This window comes from Aspergillus flavus, chromosome 5 (assembly GCF_009017415.1).
Source record: "Aspergillus flavus chromosome 5, complete sequence".
NCBI classification, from domain to species: domain Eukaryota; kingdom Fungi; phylum Ascomycota; class Eurotiomycetes; order Eurotiales; family Aspergillaceae; genus Aspergillus; species Aspergillus flavus.
In genome coordinates this window covers 3,903,346-3,921,186 of record NC_092408.1, presented here as the reverse complement: position 1 = coordinate 3,921,186, position 17,841 = coordinate 3,903,346, and the positions used below count along the sequence as shown (strand labels likewise).

Here is a 17,841-nt window from a genome sequence, read left to right as displayed (position 1 = left end):
CAAAAGATGGAGAAAGCTGCATGTAAACATTTATCTGATTCAGAGATCTGATATGCATTGTCTCTTAGCCAGCAAGCGGATTGTATACTCTATATCCATAGGTCACTAGTTCCTTGACCGCCCGACGAACTACTATAGTACAAATTGAAATCAGAAAAAAGCCAAGAAGACGCCCAATATATTAAGACATATTTAAAACCCGACCTAAGTAGAATCAATTTCCTAGCCTCAATCCTCGTAAGCAAGTGCAAGGTAAAAGGTACAAAATTACCAACACAGACAAAGGCAGCGACAGGATAAACTACTGGAGAAATAACCGCAACGGGAACCGTTCAAACCTGACAAGCTAACCTAAGGCTCCCGCGGAAGCAAGCGAAATTAAGACCAACCGGAATCACGATGCCTAGACTTTCATCACACGTGCGGTGAGGAGACCCAATGCAAAAGCTTGACGCTGAGTTGACACAGTCCGTTGCTTCAACGGAGATGCGGGTCCTCGTGTATCAACTGTCATTGGGTTGACGCCGCCGTTCCAGCTCCAGTTTCTATACTAAGGTACACAAAGACAGGACATACGGCAGTGTCGGATGAACTCCTTCGAGATCATGTCGAACATGAGCAACAACTGAGGGTTTCCGCGCTGGCCGTCAATATCTGTACTGTGTATTACTGTCAACGGCCAATCCGCCACTTACCCTGACACCCCACTGATCGATATTTTCGTTATGAATGCTAATTATATGATATAAATCCGTGCGAGAGATTCTTCCTAGGATGCAAAAAAGTAAAACAACAAGGTCCTAGCGCGAACCACTAGGGCGAGAGTGTGGGACTTGAATTATGGGTGTTTCTCCTACGTCCACATGGCTGATATCCATAAGGAGCACTAGGGCTTAGCTGGTTAAATTGACGGTTGCATGATATACCCCGACCAATTCTCTGTCCCCATATATACTCAATCGGTTGATGTCAATAATTCAGGCTATACGAACAAATATATGTATCAAAGCAATTAACCTCATTGTTGAGCTAAACCATGAGTCAGTAAAATAACGCTCGTTGATCGCAATTGCCCCTAAGGATCCAGAAACCCCCGAACTCCAAATCCTGATATGTAATTCGTAATAAAGACAGTGTAGGCAACAAACCATTCAAGGCGAACAAGTCCTGCAATTAAACCAATCCAAGTCATATGGAGAACCTTTGTGCCGAGGGCATAAATGTAAAAATATGACACTCACAAGAGGTTCTGAAAGCCGGCCCGGGGTCCACAACGGATGCTATAATAAACCCGATATTCCTCCTTAGGGTGACTGTTCTACGACTTCAACGCATCATAATCTCCCGGTAGACAACCCTACCAACCGTTATACATGTCGTACACGCTACGGCCCTGACAGAGGAAAAATGAGGGAATGTCTGACCCGAACAACTCTAAAGTACCAGTCTTTCCCTCGCCAAGCTCGTTAACAACACCAGTCGATCTTTTACTTGCCCGGCATAGGCCCTCGGAGTACGTCCAGTCTAGCAATGATAGACCTGAGGTCCGTGCCATCTGCGCTAGCCACTCAATCGCGAAGCGGCCGAGGTTGCTGGTTGCTGCGATCGTGAAAGACATCCCCTTTCTCCTGTCTTCTATTCACCCGCCCCTACATCATAAGTCCAAGTGAGCCCTATGGTTTATGACAGCACGGGAGTCCCAATAAACGCAACAAAAAAAAAAAAAAAGACCCTACATCCAGAGAGTTTGCAGCCGGCAGTCCGGGAGAGGCTGTCTGCCAGAGACTGGTGGAGCAACCTAGGTAAAATTAGCAGTAACCTTTCTGGGAATCGTAATTAGAGAGGGGGCAGACCAAAGCCGGCCCCAGAGTTTCAGAATCGATGATCAAATACTCCATTTGGGGACAGTCTAGACCAGTTGGAATATTCGGTTTTTCAACGGTTCGCCAAATCGTGCATATGTACGGAGTACATGCAGACCGGTGATACAACTGCATGGCATATTGTGATCTCATATTTGGCCACCTCGGCTACCTCGCGAAAGACGAACCCGAGCCCAATAATGCGATATGTCCCAGCCCCTTGATCGCCCTAGACTAATATTAATGACAGCTATCAAGAAGAGCAAGGGCCCGAAAGTCTACTCAGGGTTCAGGACTAAAGTTGTCGTATGCAAGGACACTCTTAGGTGCTCAGTGAAAAGGAGTTCTCCTTCAGTCGATTGCAGAATCGAAACTCTATGCAAGGTCAGGTATCTATCGCGGACATTAACGAAGAGAAGGAGGCGCCAGTTGCCACCGATACGCTTTGTTCAACGAGATCTGGAAAAATCAATAGTGTCATCCCTATGTGGATATATCTTCGAAAGACTCGATAGATACTGAACGTGAACATCGCAGGACCCTTGGCACTAAGCCTGTATAGGCTCAATTGGTTCGCAGGCTGTGAGGTGGCGTTTGCGCTCATGCAAGGGGGATGTCAACTGTCGAGATAAAGCAGATATGTACAGAATCTCGGCTTGTGCGTATCCGAGTACTCCGAGCAGGCGAGCGCCTGAAACGTAGCAGCTCGTGAAAAGGATAAGGTTTTGGATAGGTTCGAAAATCGGTCCTCCAGCAATGTGTATTCCACTCTTTGCCCCAGTGGCAACGATTTCCAGCAACGGTGTTCTAGTGTCCACCCGTCAGATCGGCTCTATCTCAACTTTAAATTTAGACTTTCTATGGAATGCAACTTGGGAGGAGCTTGTATCTACTTGGTGATCATGACCATGACAACTTCATCTTGACTAAGGATCTGAGATGGCTATATGAAAGCTGCTTGTGTGGAATTATACACTAAAGAGTTTCTACTTTAGACCTATTCAAGATGATAATGATGTGGTAAGGGGATGATGCCCTTACTACATTACATGAGCAAGTTTTCTGCCTGCCACAAAACGGTAAATCAATAATGCAACAAAAATAGGGGTACAGAATAACCAGCAATCAGCTAAGGCATAAAATGGGGCATGAGCTCTCCGTCGCCAAAGGCGGCAGAAGCTCTACCCTTATTGCCGGTGAAGAAGCCACTCCTTGCCTTCGTTGTATTGATATTCTCTTGGGAAAAAAAGAAAAAAAAGGACATATCGAGTCACTATAGGACATAACAGGGCTGCTGCAAGGTCCAAGCCGAACAGGTAATAATAGCCACAAATGTTTTTCTGTGTCAAGGAAGAGCTGAGGTATATCGGGTATGAACTGAGGTAAGAGATAATGCAGGACTCCCAACCTCAGGTTGAAAATAGAGAAGACAGATTGGGTAAGAAAATACCCAGACATGTTCCGAGATCATGAGCCAAAAGGAACTACCCAGAACTGACGAAAGCTATGGCAGAGATTCAACGGTATCCTTCACCTCTAGAATTTAGTAATAATCGCTAACTAGATTCGTTGTTAAGAATACCTGCAATCTGATGCCGCCCTCGTATGATATAAATTATCCGCAGTTCAATGTAAGAGCGTCGATTACTATAGTCCTGCTATTATATCTACGACACACCGAGGTAAAGTCAACCTTTCCCAATGAGTACAGGCATACATGCCAACAATATTCACCTCTTATCTCCACATAGCCCTACCTAATACTGTTATAGGGCCCCCAATCAAATACACGAGCCGAAGCAGCCTCCCCGATTTTGTTTCCCCGGTACTCTACACCCTCGACAGCATAGTCCTCGGGCATGTATCCCGATATGTGAACACACTTCCGGAGAGCTTCTTTTTTGAACGTTCCACCAGCCTGGGTATCCGGGATTGTGATAACATATCTTCATGATATGTAGTCTCTGTCCATAAAAAACACTGTCTATGAGGCCCATTTTGAGATTCTTATACAATGTACAGTGCTGGTAGCTAAATGGAGACCGTCCAGGTCCAGTGGACCTTTTGTAGAATGGATGGCAGTAGAACTTCTTTCGGCAAACCGGTCGTTCCCAGAATAAGACATCTAGAGTCTGGGAAAGGTCAATTGGTCATAGCTTTTCCACTTGGGGGAGGAGTTCTGCTCTGCTCTTGTTACCGGATGTATGGTCATCTGTTGGTCAGCCACGTTTGAGGTATAATCTTTGATTGCCAGTGCCATCTCTAAGCTCTTCTCATCTACAAGGGTCAAGTTTGCTTTTGTCTTATTAAGAAGACGGGCCTTCTAAATGTAGCACGCCATTCTCGTCCAACAAAGTGCTTGGGAGCTGCTCTCGCAAAACCTGACGTATTAGGTCACCATAGCTGGTACCAATGCCGTGTTTATGGTGAAATAGCACTCTTGGCCTCTTTGCGTAGAGACCGCAAATTCGAGTAAGTGATGGACCGTCCGGAAACTTGTGTAGTCTAGATGTAGCATCACGTCTCAAAAGACCCATTTTGTGAGGTAGTCGAAGTCGACTAGGCGAAAATATTAGGCTAACCTAATAGAGGAGATCAAGACATGTATGGAAAATCATTATTATTTCCTGAGCCTCACGGCGGCTCAATCAAGTTCCCGAGTCAAGTGGACCGATCGGTATGTCTCGAACTATCCATTGCCTAGTCAATTGCCGAGTTATATGGGGGCCTTGTGGCTGCCTAAAGATGAACAAATAGGTGTTCAGCTTATTATAATTTGTGAATTTCCCAACTAAATGCTGACTACCACGTGATACCGATTATGGTAAAGCTATCAGAATGACTCTTTCCCCTCCTCCTATTGATCTAGCTTCACGACACTGAGCAAATCTCCTTTTGTTCGATCATCAAAAGTCCGACCCGACTGTTCTAGTGAAAAGCTTCACGTCAGAAAGCCAAAAACTCTTTTATTATCAGACTATCTCTCTTATTTACGATGGCTCTACTCGAACTTCCCAACGAATTACTACTTCAGATCATCGAGAACCTGGAGAGCGAGAAAGATATTCTTTCTATTTTGTTGACAAGCCCTCGAATATATGCTATCCAGCAAGCGGGCCCTCTATACAAACACAACATCCAATTCTCCGGGAGCTCAGCGCTGGGATGGTATTCGGCGAGAGGGCGTAAATCAGCTGTGGAGGCACTGCTCGAAAAGGGCGCTGACCTAGAGAGCAGATGCGATGTTGGTGGCACACCTATAGTATATGCTGCTAAGTACGGACATGAGACTGCGGTCAGGCTGCTGCCTGAAAAGGGCTCTATAGTAAATCGACCCACTTTGTCCTGGCCCCGCTGGACGCCACTAAGTTGGGCTGTTCATAATGAGCATAAGGATGTGGTCAGGCTGTTACTTGAGAAAGGTTCTGATCCGAAGTTCAAGGGTACGGAATATGACGAGATTCAGTTATTAGGAGCTGCACAATTTGGAGATGCGAAATTTGTTAATCTACTGCTCGAGAGGGGCACTGACCTAGAATGCAACCACTATCTCGGTCGCACACCATTGAGCGTTGCTGCTTGCCATGGACAAGAAGCTATAGTTAGGATGCTGCTTGAGAAGGGCGCTGATATAGAATCCAAAGATTTTTTTGGCCGGACACCCCTGATATATGCTGCTGGCAAGGGACATGAGAGTGTAGCCAGGCTGCTTCTCGAGAATGGTGCTGACATAGAGTCTAAAAACGAAGATGGTTGCGCACCGCTGATAAGTGCTGTTAATGTTGGGCAAGAGGGTATGATCAGGCTACTACTCGAGGAAGGTGCTGATATAGAATCTCAAACTCACGATGGCTGGACACCATTAACAGTGGCTGCATCCCATGGATATGAAAATATAGCCAAGCTGCTGCTCGAGAAAGGTTCTAATATAGAAGCCAAAGATGATGATGGCTGGACGCCATTAATATGTGCCGCTGAAAAAGGACATGAGGGCGTAGTCAAGCTGCTTCTTGAGCAAGGTTCTAATATAGAATCTGAAGATCATGATGGCTGGACACCACTAAGATGTGCGGTTGAGAAAGGACGCAAGGGAGTGGTCAAGCTGCTGCTTGACAAGGGCGCTGACCTCGAGCGAGCGGGCCTCACGACCGAGCAGGTCGCCGATGTAATACGCCTTTCGAAGTGAAGCTTTTCGAAATATCAAAGTATCTGCATCTCTATACAAAGGTTGATAGTCCTGATGATTAGCCCAACGAGTCCTTTTTATGCCCTGGGATACTGCAATGATTATATCTATGTGGGGATTAAAGTCATCTCCAAGAACTTCTAGAAAGCTAGCCCTCCAAGATGCTTCCCTGATCAGCAACTGACAAACACACATAAATATATCCGGGAACGGTGATCGCATGCTTACTATGCTGGAATCCGTGGCCCCCTTTAGGCCACCAATACCGTGCAGAGTCTGCTGTCCGTATGCCATATCTGACCTGGATGGCACCATCAACTTACCTACATCAAAGGGCCTTTCTATATTTCTTAGCTACGTACTATGAACTCTTTAAACATAAACAAGATGAAAAGCGCACGCTATCATGCTCCGATTCAATACCACATGGTATACTCATGCTACATCATTGCCTCCGCTGTAAACACCGAAAAGAAAGCCAAAACACCGCAACCGAAAGAAAGCACATCATCCCCACATAAGCACAAGAAACATCAATCAACCTCAGTGAAGAATCTCCTGTTTATTTCTTAGGAGTCTCCACGTAGTTGGGGAAACAATCCTGAAGCGTCTTGCTATGCTTATTAGCAGCATGCTCAGTCAGGGCCGGACCACGGGTAGTCTTGAGGAAAGTCTGTCTGCAAACAATGCAGATGATATCCTTAGCAGCCTCGTTCTATATTCCGTAAGTCTAACAATCAAGCAAATTCAACCCTGTCCAAGAGATCAACATACAACTTTGAGCTGCGACTTCGCAGTACCCTTGGCATCTTTGGCATTGCGCTCACGCTTAGAGGCGGCTTTGGCTCCCTAGTGACATCTCATCAGTCGCTTCTCCCTGGGAACTTGAAAACAGGGAGATATATATTGAGAGCCCTTACGTTACCCATGATGACTGGTTATGATAATAAACCTGAAATGGCTGTTGCAGGTGAAATGCGATTTTGGGGTGTTTTTTGGTTTTGGTCGGGATGAAATTGTGGGGGGCGGAGAAGTTTTTTTTTTTCTTGTTCCTTTTTTTTTCTGCCTTTTTGCCTCTTGCGTTTGGCTGGATGAGGTCTAGACCGGAACCGTTGATACTGAATAATTGGATACGGAGTACTACACCTACTATACCGATGTATACTTCGTAAATTATCTGGTTATTTACTATGTTCCACTACATCGCTACTATTGATTAATAACTACTTGTTTCTAAACCATTCCAGACTCTTGTTATTACATAGTTATATGCTGCTGTCAGTTATTCAGAATTAGGCAATATACTCGTTAGTACTACGTATGGTCCGTATATATAATTCTGTCTCTTCGCGGTACCGGCACCCTAGTGGCTCACCTTACTTATATGTATGTACCTCTATCCAAGTCAAAAACAACCAACAGCACTGGATTAGACTAAAACTTACCACATATTAATGATTAACATTGCCCCAGTTATCATATCCTGTTTGTTTTTAGGAAAGGAATTCTCCAGCCCGATATTAATACCTAGCCCCAAAGTGTAGACTACATAACTGCCACCCATTTATTAAGGCACCCCACCCCATACATTTATTTTTCTTCTACAAAATGTTCGGACTTGATACAATAGGACCGTTCCTGTTTTATTCGAGATTCTGAAGTATAAAAATAGCTTACTTTGTGAAATGTACTGTAAAGAAAAGGGGCTTTTCAAAGTTCACAGGACCCATGGTTCGCGACGCAGTTCTCAATAGTCAGGGGAAATCTATTCAACTAAACAATCTTCATAACGACTTGATAAGATATCTTCATATTATCATAACTTCATGAACCATACATGGATAATCCACACTTGCGTCCTACTTTACCATCTAGCCAGACATCTCAAAAAAATATATATATACAAAAAAACAAAACCCTAAACACAAAAAAAAAATCAAGAATCAAACTCCGGATTCACCCATCCCGGCACCTTCGCCCTCGATCTCAAAAACGCCCCATACCGCTGTAACACAGCAAACACGCCCGTTCCAGCCACAAGCACAATCAAAGCCTGAGCTGTGAATGTCCACGTCCATCCGGAAGATGCCTGCCAGTTTGCGATGAAGAACTGTATCTTGTTAGCGTCGTGGTTAATTGGTAGATAGGTATGAGATACGGGGGTATGTACAGGGTTGATAAAAGCGCTCAGGTTGAGGAATACAGCGTAGAAGATGACGACGCTGGTGGATTGGAGTGGGTAACTGTCGATTATGTAGCTGCTTGTTACGGTGTTGCCGATTTGGATTCCTGATGAGACTGTTGTACCCATGTATTAGTTACTGTGTGATGGAGAGGGGTATGAGAACTCACATAGGAAGAATGCTATTTGGCCGATCATCCAGTGGTAGTTTTTGTCGATGCTGATGCCCCAGACTATTAGTCCGACTTTTGGTGTCCTTGTTAGTTTTTCCTCTCTACCGGTGGGGTCTTTGGGTGATATGGAGGAAAGTAGACTCACTTGCAGTGATCAATATGGCAGGATAGGCCAGCCATAACCTCATCTCTGGTACTCGCACTCCCTCGTTCTTCCTCGCTAACCGCTTGACAATATAATCACTGAGTCTTCCTGAGCAGCACACCTCCGATACTAGCGTGCCGATAAATAATCCCAGAAATAACAGGCCCTGGATCAACGGCGAATACGTCGCATACGCGGCTGGTACCATCGTTATCACTGATAACACCCACCAATACCAAAGAAATGAGTATCCGATCACAGCGAGGACGACAACAGGAAACTGAAAGGTAAGGAAGAACCGCAGAGTGGCATCCCATGGTTTCGGATGGCGTAGGCCGGGGATAGGACGGATGTTGAAGAATTTGAGAGCTTTTGTCCGAGGTAATTTATCCGTCTCTGTAGTCTGTAATGTTGCTTCGCGCTTCTCTTGGGGCTGTTCGATGTCTGTTGAGTATGGAGAGGGATCTTTAGGCATGTGTTGGAGTATGCGGGTGCGTGGGTAGAGGGTCTCGGGCATAAAGAAGAGTTCGAGGAGGAGTAGGACGGCGAAGAGGATGGCATTGAACCAATTGATCCATGCTGCGCTCACGAGATTGAGGAACCCGCCGACTAGAGAACATCATGTTAGTATATACAGTAAAGGCCTGCTAAGTGCTGATATCGGCCGGGAGGGCGGCGTACAGGTAGGGCCAAGAAGGAGTCCTGAGTCGATGGCCAGAACCCATAATCCTAGTTTCTGTCCACGTTCGTAATCAAAGAAAAGATCATTGACTGTTTTCATCAGCGTCTTGCCAATATAGAAATTAAAAGCGTAAGGAATACATACCCACAGCCATGCCCACTGTTGACCCCGGACTGACACCGAACCCTTGAAAGAATCGAGCAGTCATATACCCTCCATAGGTATCAGCCACCGCTGCACCGATAGTAGCCACCAAAGAGATAGCTGTCCCTATAATGAAAATGATCCGACGCCCGTAGATATCACTCAATGAAGACCAAAAAAGCGGGCCCACGGACAAGCCTAGAGCGGGAATAGCCACGGTCCAGTTGACCTGTGAGTAGTTGATGTTGAACTGTGACTGGATCTCAGGGAACGAGGGAACGGTCGTGGTAGTGATGTAAGTGAAAAGAAAATATCTGGCTTGAGTCAGCACTCTCTAGCTCGACTATGAGACAAAAGCATTATACTTTAGCATGACTATTCCCAGAATAGAGTGCTTCTGAACCCTAGGCCAGTTCAAAGGGTCCAGGGGATCAGAGGTAGGCGGGGGGTGTATTTTCACCCCGTCTCGCTCGACACTCTCAGAAGGGAATGGTGAACGTTTCTCGTCACCATGAGCTATGTCGGTATCCATGTGGCCGGGGAAAATCTCCGTTTTCTTTTCTTCGTCCATATTTATGAAGTCTAATTTGGTGCATGGGATTTAGGGCATATTTAATCAGAGTATATATACAAAATCAGGTGTACAAAGTTATCAGGCCCTCGTACTTAATATGTAACATACGGTGCTTGCATAAGAACAAGGGTCAGAATAGTTCAACGTACAAGCCATCGAATCAGGCCCTCGAGACATATCAGAAGCATGCCTTATCTCTTCGGTCGTAAATTAGGGTTCAGAAAGACAGCACGTTCCGAGGGAATACTTAGCAGCCATCGTTCCAACCAATAGACGCCACAGTTTGACTGCCAATTATGTTTTCCTTTTATATTTCTTACTCCGTGTTTTTAATTATCTCTCGAGAACGTTCAGAATATACAAAATTATACCCGCCAGTAAAATAGCTAAGCCTTCCAGGTGGGTCACCGTTCTCACGGTATGTCTAACACTATTCATGACTCGTCTAGGACAACTGGCAGAAATTGAGTCTTCAGCTCAGACCCCGATAATTTATTCAATCAATCGGTTGTTGTAGTGGATGTAAGACTGATTGTAATAGCGAGATCCTTGAAGCGGTTTGGAAGTACACGTAAATGGTCTTAAGAGTTAATCACGCATGTCTGCTTGTCACCGAGAGTCTTTATTTGATCTATATTGATCTTCTCACCAGCGCTCTGAGCTTATGGTTTGCTGTTTCTATGCGCAATGGCCAATCTCCTCGTACGTTATCACTGATGTATAATGGCTAAATCTGCTAGTGTTACCATCTCGACCACCCCATATCATCATCTATTGGTGTATAACTCGCTAAACTAGTGTTTGTAGAGGATATCTGCGATTGGCCGAGATGCATTGAAAGCCGCTATCTCAATAAAGTAACCCCACTATAAAACAGTCTTAACAAGCCATAACCCAGTTCTTGATCTAATACTTTAGATCTACAAGAAACCATGTAGATACGCCCCCTAAAAGACTTAGGTATCTAGAATAGTTATACTAGACATAAGATTAAGAGCTTTCAATTCAGCGCTTTTAGTTGATATTCTATACTCCGTATAGAAATTGAGAAATCGGCAAAATCCTTTAGCGCTACTAGGCCCTACTAGCAAAGCCCCGCGGGGTATCTGTGCATTTCCTGTTGAAAGTATCAATATTTTTCTACAGCATAGTCAGTATAAGCGGAGAGTCTAGCCGTAGCCAATTAGTCCTGTAATTGTCCACGATAGATAGAATCAAGTCTTTGATAACGCCTCGAACGGAACGTGGGGTAGCGATAAGAAAAGGTCCAGTTTGAACAACAAGTAAGGGCATACGATCCTTTCCTAATCGGGAACTTGTCTGGAGAAACCTAATGAAGGGAGAATATCCGCAGGGAAGTGGGAAATTCCACCGACTTACTTGCATCATAACTGATAAGAGATGCGTTACCACATAGAATGGTGACTCGGCAATTTGGGCCATCCTTTATCATGATCTCGGCAGTTTAATGACTTCATAGGATTTCGGAGACCAGTCTGGTTTATGTGGGTCAAGCCAAGAACATGATCGAGGCTTCGTGTTCATTCCGATGTATTACTATACGAGTAATCTGTATATTGTTTGCCCCTTTCTATGAGGCTTTTATCGTTGTTCTTGATCCACTTGTGTACTTGGTACTTACCGAATATAGTCAATAGTTTCAGCAGTCTGCAAGGTGTCTATGCAGCAAGTAATATAGGGTCGTGACTCGCTTCACTTCCAATGTAGAGATTCTCTTGTATGTGCAGTACTGTTTAACCAGTTTACCACTTCTTCTGTCCGTAGAGATGTATCGTCAACGTTCTCCTCGCTATGGCGACACGCCTAATATCGAAGAAGAGCCAACTGAATATACCTCTCTCCTCCCCAAGCCAACCGATCTCGACAGTTCTGAAGATCCAGGTTGCTATGAAAGCCATGATTCTGACGACGAGGGCTGGAGACAGTATCTCACCGAACTCTGGATTTTGTTCAAGGGCTCTATCCCGGTTATACTGGCGTATACACTCCAGAACAGCTTGCAAACTGTGTCCGTGTTGATAGTCGGACGCTCCTCGCCTGAGAACCTGGCCACGACTGCGTTTTCCTTGATGTTTGCTATGATCACAGCGTGGATGATTGCTTTAGGTGGTACAACGGCACTCGATACGTTGGCCTCGTCGACGTTCACGGGGAGCTCAAACAAGCATGATCTTGGTATCTTGCTGCAGAGGGGCTTTTTCGTTCTGAGTCTTTTCTACATTCCCGTTGCTATCCTTTGGGCATGTTCGGAGCCCGTCTTCCTGCTTCTGGGTCAAGATCCCCAGCTGTCAAGGGACAGTGCGAGATTCTTGACCTGCTTGATTCCAGGTGGTTTGGGATATATCTATTTCGAAGTGATGAAGAAGTATTTGCAAGCTCAAGGTAAGACCCGACTGATTGTGCCGCCTCTGAACCCAGTCACTAACGTTGCTATTTTCCAGGCATCATGCGTCCAGGAACGTATGTGTTAATGATTACATCCCCCTTTAATGCCCTTCTCAACTACCTATTCTGTTACACCTTTGGGATGGGTTTACTCGGAGCGCCGTTCGCCACTGGCATTTCGTATTGGCTGTCTTTTATCTTGTTAGTCCTCTATGCCCGGTTCATTGCCGGGTCCGAATGCTGGGGCGGATGGTCGCGAGAGGCGTTCCAGAACCTGGGTACTTTTGCCCGCCTAGCTTTCCTGGGTGTCATTCACGTTGGCACGGAATGGTGGGCGTTCGAGATTGTGGCCCTGGCAGCAGGCCGACTGGGGACCATCGCATTGGCCGCGCAAAGCGTTATCATGACCGCAGATCAAGTACTCAACACAATCCCGTTTGGAGTAGGCGTCGCCACGTCGGCACGAGTGGGCAACCTGCTGGGCTCTCGGAACGCACCGGGAGCAGCCAAAGCAGCGAATACGGCGGCCTGGCTCAGCATTCTCCTCGGCGGGGTAGTACTGGCTGTGCTGATGGGAACACGGCATGATTTTGCGAAGATCTTCAATTCGGACGAGCGAGTTGTGCGCCTAACCGCCGACGTACTGCCGTATGTTGCACTATTCCAGATTGCAGATGGCTTGAATGGCAGCTGCGGGGGCAGTCTTCGTGGTATGGGTCGACAGCATGTCGGAGCGATGGTTAATCTGGTTAGCTATTACTGTGGTGCGCTGCCGCTCGGCATTTGGCTGGCGTTTCATGGCTGGGGTCTCAAGGGTCTGTGGGTGGGACAATGTATTGCCTTGTATCTGGTGGGGGCGTTGGAGTGGATGATCGTGGCCCTGAGTAATTGGAACAAGGAGGTGGATAAGGCGTTTTCGCGTATGGATGTGCATGAGCGATTGGAGGATGGACTGTAGAGTAGACTGTATGGAGATAGGAAGTATGGCAGAGTTGTTCATTATTGTCTATGTCACTGTACCCCAGACTGAAGAATGTCAATTTCTCCGAGGACAAACCAGACGTTCTAGAAGTTGAAGCTAGTGGTCGTGCATTGATAAGAAGCCGATCGTCCACTCATATGAGAGATTCAGGATGGCGATAAGAACAGCTCTGATAACCTGGATCACTAACAGTCTTAGTAACCTTTACTAAATCTAATTTCCCTTCCTGGGCTTACATCATGAAGGTTTTCTCGTGTATCTTCTCCCCAAACTTTCCGTTTTGGGAAACTGGATCGCAACTCTTGCATTCGGCTGCATATTCAGATAGATAATAAATCCTCAAGCTGTCCCACCTCCTGTACCCTCCAAAGTAGGAAGTTGTAGGGAGTGGAGTAGATGCCAAAAGTATCTCATTGATCTTATCCGACTGAACTTCGAAGGTTTATCGGTGTCTCTCCTCTGTCCTTGACTGGTTCAGTATGGTTGGTCCATTCGTGGATCCCGAGACGCAAGTGGTGATTACCTGATCTCGAACATTGCACAAAAGAAGTAGTCAAAGCAAAAGTATGGGTTTACCAGGGCTATAGTTGGTCGGGAGTAGGCGAGGGGAGGGTGATTTGAGGGGATGAAGATTATGATTACCGTGAAAGGGTCACATAAATAGCAGATTTGTTCCCTCCATCATACAAGAAAATAGATCCCAATCTTCCAATCAAATCAGTATTGAATCTGTCATTCTCTCTTCTCAACCATATCGAGTATCAGTGCAAACATGCTCGTCACAACAGTGAGCCTTCTCGCTCTGTCTGCTGTGGCTTCCGCCCATGGCAAGCACCAAACCCCCATGTCTGGTCCGCACCAGAAACTGTGGTATAACACCTTGCCAGGAGATGGTGGTACTCAGGTATGTGTGAAGCTACGACCTATACTTTGTATACATTCACGCTGACGGTCTCAGGCCGATTCTGTCTTCTCAGGCATTTCGACTTTCGCTCGCTTGCCCTACTTTCCCTGTCTCTCCAGCGAGGATGAGAAGTATGATATTGCCTTCATAGGTATGACCAGAGCATCAGCTTCCACTATTTCGTCCAAGAAATAACTAACATAGTACAGGTGCCCCCTTTGACACCGGCACCTCCTACAGACCCGGTGCCAGATTTGGTCCCAGCGGCATCAGACAAGGCTCACGCCGTCTCAATCTCTAGTACGCCTTTCCACCGACCATCAGAATGATCAAGACTAACAGACATACCCTTCAGCGGTGGCTACAACGTCCCCCTAGAAGCCAACCCCTTTGTCAGTGATCTGAAAGTCATAGACTGCGGCGACATTCCCGTCACCTCGTATGCCCAATATCCATCCACTTACAGCCGGAAAGAAATCTCCAAACTAACAAACAAACCCCAGCTACGACAACGCCTGGGCAATCCAGCAAATCGAAGAAGGCCACAACAGCATCCTGATGCGTAAGCCCTTCACCGACGCAAACGAATATGGCCTCTCTCGAGCAGGCAAGACCCTTCCCCGCGTCATCACCCTAGGAGGTGATCACACCATCACGCTGCCCCTGCTGCGCAGTATCAACAAGGCCTATGGCCCCGTCAGTGTCATTCACTTCGATAGCCATCTGTATGTCCTTAACGACACATCTCCACTATTCTGTATCCCAGAGCTAACATTCAACAGCGACTCCTGGAAACCAAAGGTCTTCGGTGGCTCCCCAAGCCAGGTCGCTTCCGTTAACCATGGAACTTACTTCTACCATGCGGCGATGGAAGGCCTTCTTAAGAACGACACGAATATTCACGCTGGTATCCGGACTACTCTTTCAGGTCCCTCGGATTATGAGAATGATGGATACTGTGGGTTTGAGATTGTAGAGGCTAGGGAGATTGACACCATCGGTATATACTTCCCCTCCTCTCCACCTTAATCATCCATATCCTCCACCAAAGCACAACAATAGCCCCCAAATAAAACCACAACTAATAAGAACAAGGCACGGACGGTATAATCAAAAGAATCCGCGACCGCGTCGGTACCGAAAACCCCGTTTACCTCTCCATCGACATCGACACGCTGGATCCTGCCTGTAAGTCCTTTCAAAACCAGTCCACGCCAACATACCACCATACCTACCCACCTCTCTTCATAATGGGAGTGAACCTACCGATCTACAAAACAATGGCTAACAAGACAATGAAAATACAGATGCCCCCGCAACCGGCACCCCTGAAACAGGTGGCTGGTCAACCCGCGAACTGCGCACGATCATCCGTGGTCTAGACGGGTTGAATCTCATCGGGGCCGATATCGTGGAGGTTGCACCTGCTTATGATACTAATGCGGAGCTGTCGACTATGTATGTCCCTTTCCCTCTTTCCTTCCTTTCTTTGGTTGTTGTTGGAAATGAATTGCCTGGGTTTGTGTTTGCTAATGGGTTGTGGATAGGGCTGCCGCGGATGTGCTTTATGAGATTCTTACGATGATGGTTAAGAAGGGGCCGTTGACTGTTGATTCTGATGGATCTGTTGACTTGTAGATATCCTTTTCTTCTCTTTTTGGTATATGGGTGATGAGATGAGTAGGTAGTCCGTTGGTTTGCTGGGTTTCATCCCGTCGTAACTTGTCTCTGTGAAGGAGAATAGTGATCTTTGACTCAACAACGTTACTGACAAGCCCCATATACTATTCCCAATAGCGTCATCAGGGTAGCGTATAGAAACAGCTGTTCCAGGTTATACAATTGGGCCAGATTACACGGAAGAGAAAGCTTAGATTTACTAGTGGATGATCCGCAGATCATTATACATAATTAGCAAGGCATATGTCCTCTTTTGTCCTAGGGAATAAATATACTTCTTTTCAAGAACAGGACCATCGAACACATCACACTTCACTAGTGAAATACCCACTCTCAACTATCGATACTATATTGATAGCCATTACCTGCCAAGTCTTCTCTAGAGCAAACTATTGAATGCTGTTGCATAGTTTTGTCAAATGACTAGATTTCTACTTAATAACGGAGATCATCTCGTTTCTTTTAAGACGTGCTAAATCTCACAGAAAACGAGGAAATTTCTTCAACCTGGAAAATCTCGAAAGTCACAAGAGCTACGACTAGTGCCAAAGACCACTATATACCCAATATGCGTGTCTCCCTAACCACCATCTTCTCCTCCCTGCTCTGTACCGTCTTGGTCTCATCCCAGGACCTCGACACCTTCGACAAGAAATGTGTCGAGAATTATGGTATTCCATCAGCAGACCCTGTTCCCGGCTCTTTCTCCAATGACGACTGTACGAATGTCGACGGGACACGTGGTGCCATACAAACTGCTGTAGACAAACTCGGCGATATGAATATTTACGCTGTCACCAAGCAGATTGTGAACGGTATTAACTATGTCATCTTTGTTGTGAGTAATGGTCCCAACTATATGGGCAGGGTATACCGGCGATGCTGATACAGAACAAATAGACTCGCAACGAACGAACATATCGAGTTCCTGTTTACCAAGATCTGACAGGAACTTATTCTCTTCAAGAAGAAGAAATCTGCTACGTGAGTGATAAGCTACTAGATCAACTGGCATCCCTACTATGAATCAGTGCTGACAGAAATGTTAATAAATAGACCGTGAGTGATGATTGCTAGTAAGATTCATGAGTCTAATGTGCTTACCAAGAAGATAGGACGGTCCGCCGCCTGCACAAATCAAGCCGTTGGATTGCGGTTATTAATCCCTTCAAAGCTCCCATTCAATGACAGTACTGTATGTAGAAGAGTGGCGCGATATCGTCCACCTTGAGACCACCTACCAATCTCTCTTACGACCAAAGAACATTCCGAATGGGTTACCAATTCAGGGCTGTGTTACAAAACGAAGCTCTCTTTTCTGGCTGCCTTGCTTTCCCTTATCAAAGGTTGGCTGCCATTCGCCACCTGATATGGCAATGGATACAAGTTGGCGGGTCCCTTTTCGTAGGCTCTTCATTTTTTCCTACTCGAATGACTGAAGGAATCCGAGAGGGTGTGTGTCAAGTTTACTTGTGGACTTGATTCCATTCTCAAGTACAGTCCTTTCTTTCTTTTCAATCTTTGATTGTATTGATTCTTTCCAAACTGAATAGAAGCTAGAGCTCATGTATAGTTCATGGCAACATTTCAACGCGGATGGCATTCTAAAACAAGTTGGTATCTGTAAGAGATACCGGACCCTGGCTATAAAAGTTGTCTTTTTTCCACTCCTGTTGTTGTGGTTCTGTTGTCTGATTCGTTGTTAGTCTCTTACATATATATATAGGGCACCTTTTTAAAAATTTTGAAAATTAAGCTTTTTCAGGAACTAGGTATTTTTAGAATTTTTTAATAGGTAATTTATATATTTAATATATATAGAAATCTATATATATAAAAAATCGATTTAATATGCCTATATAGTAGTGGCAATTTTGGTAAAATGCTGGTTGTAATAAATAACAATACCGGGGGTTGAAAC

The 17,841-nt window shown here is 45.6% G+C and overlaps 7 protein-coding genes across 7 annotated transcripts; 4 read left to right on the top strand and 3 right to left on the bottom strand.

Moving 5' to 3' along the window:
* Positions 1-1,357: 1,357 nt before the first annotated feature.
* On the bottom strand, positions 1,358-1,618 carry F9C07_9118 (uncharacterized protein; the record flags this gene model as incomplete). Its single annotated transcript, XM_071511863.1, has 1 exon — positions 1,358-1,618. One exon carries the CDS (start codon positions 1,616-1,618, stop codon positions 1,358-1,360), a length of 261 nt encoding a protein of 86 aa, XP_071364626.1.
* A 3,239-nt stretch (positions 1,619-4,857) lies between these two features.
* On the top strand, positions 4,858-6,048 carry F9C07_9117 (ankyrin repeat-containing domain protein; the record flags this gene model as incomplete). The annotated part of the gene is made up of 1 exon (XM_041286596.1): positions 4,858-6,048. The coding sequence occupies one exon, from the start codon at positions 4,858-4,860 to the stop codon at positions 6,046-6,048; it is 1,191 nt and encodes a 396-aa protein (XP_041148277.1).
* A 321-nt stretch (positions 6,049-6,369) lies between these two features.
* On the bottom strand, positions 6,370-7,083 carry F9C07_2193046 (At2g23090 like protein). Its single transcript, XM_041293350.2, has 3 exons — positions 6,969-7,083; positions 6,823-6,897; positions 6,370-6,763 (listed from the first exon to the last, which is right to left on the bottom strand). Exons 1-3 carry the CDS (start codon positions 6,975-6,977, stop codon positions 6,611-6,613), a joined length of 237 nt encoding a protein of 78 aa, XP_041148276.1. The 5' UTR covers positions 6,978-7,083; the 3' UTR covers positions 6,370-6,610.
* Positions 7,084-7,808: 725 nt separating this feature from the next.
* On the bottom strand, positions 7,809-10,002 carry F9C07_2285417 (MFS transporter). The gene is made up of 7 exons (XM_041293349.2): positions 9,740-10,002; positions 9,375-9,688; positions 9,230-9,319; positions 8,549-9,157; positions 8,401-8,475; positions 8,219-8,346; positions 7,809-8,158 (listed from the first exon to the last, which is right to left on the bottom strand). Exons 1-7 carry the CDS (start codon positions 9,943-9,945, stop codon positions 7,985-7,987), a joined length of 1,596 nt encoding a protein of 531 aa, XP_041148275.1. The 5' UTR covers positions 9,946-10,002; the 3' UTR covers positions 7,809-7,984.
* Positions 10,003-10,301: 299 nt separating this feature from the next.
* On the top strand, positions 10,302-13,506 carry F9C07_2285416 (putative membrane protein, putative efflux pump). Its single transcript, XM_041293363.2, has 2 exons — positions 10,302-12,351; positions 12,411-13,506. The coding sequence occupies exons 1-2, from the start codon at positions 11,736-11,738 to the stop codon at positions 13,310-13,312; spliced, it is 1,518 nt and encodes a 505-aa protein (XP_041148274.1). The 5' UTR covers positions 10,302-11,735; the 3' UTR covers positions 13,313-13,506.
* A 528-nt stretch (positions 13,507-14,034) lies between these two features.
* On the top strand, positions 14,035-16,374 carry F9C07_2285415 (arginase family-domain-containing protein). The gene is made up of 9 exons (XM_041293362.2): positions 14,035-14,240; positions 14,295-14,391; positions 14,450-14,540; positions 14,596-14,679; positions 14,744-14,965; positions 15,023-15,240; positions 15,336-15,428; positions 15,548-15,698; positions 15,788-16,374. The coding sequence occupies exons 1-9, from the start codon at positions 14,109-14,111 to the stop codon at positions 15,876-15,878; spliced, it is 1,179 nt and encodes a 392-aa protein (XP_041148273.1). The 5' UTR covers positions 14,035-14,108; the 3' UTR covers positions 15,879-16,374.
* F9C07_2285414 (uncharacterized protein) lies at positions 16,375-17,683 on the top strand. The gene is made up of 3 exons (XM_041293361.2): positions 16,375-16,758; positions 16,821-16,904; positions 17,032-17,683. The coding sequence occupies exons 1-3, from the start codon at positions 16,489-16,491 to the stop codon at positions 17,149-17,151; spliced, it is 474 nt and encodes a 157-aa protein (XP_041148272.2). The 5' UTR covers positions 16,375-16,488; the 3' UTR covers positions 17,152-17,683.
* Positions 17,684-17,841: the final 158 nt, after the last annotated feature.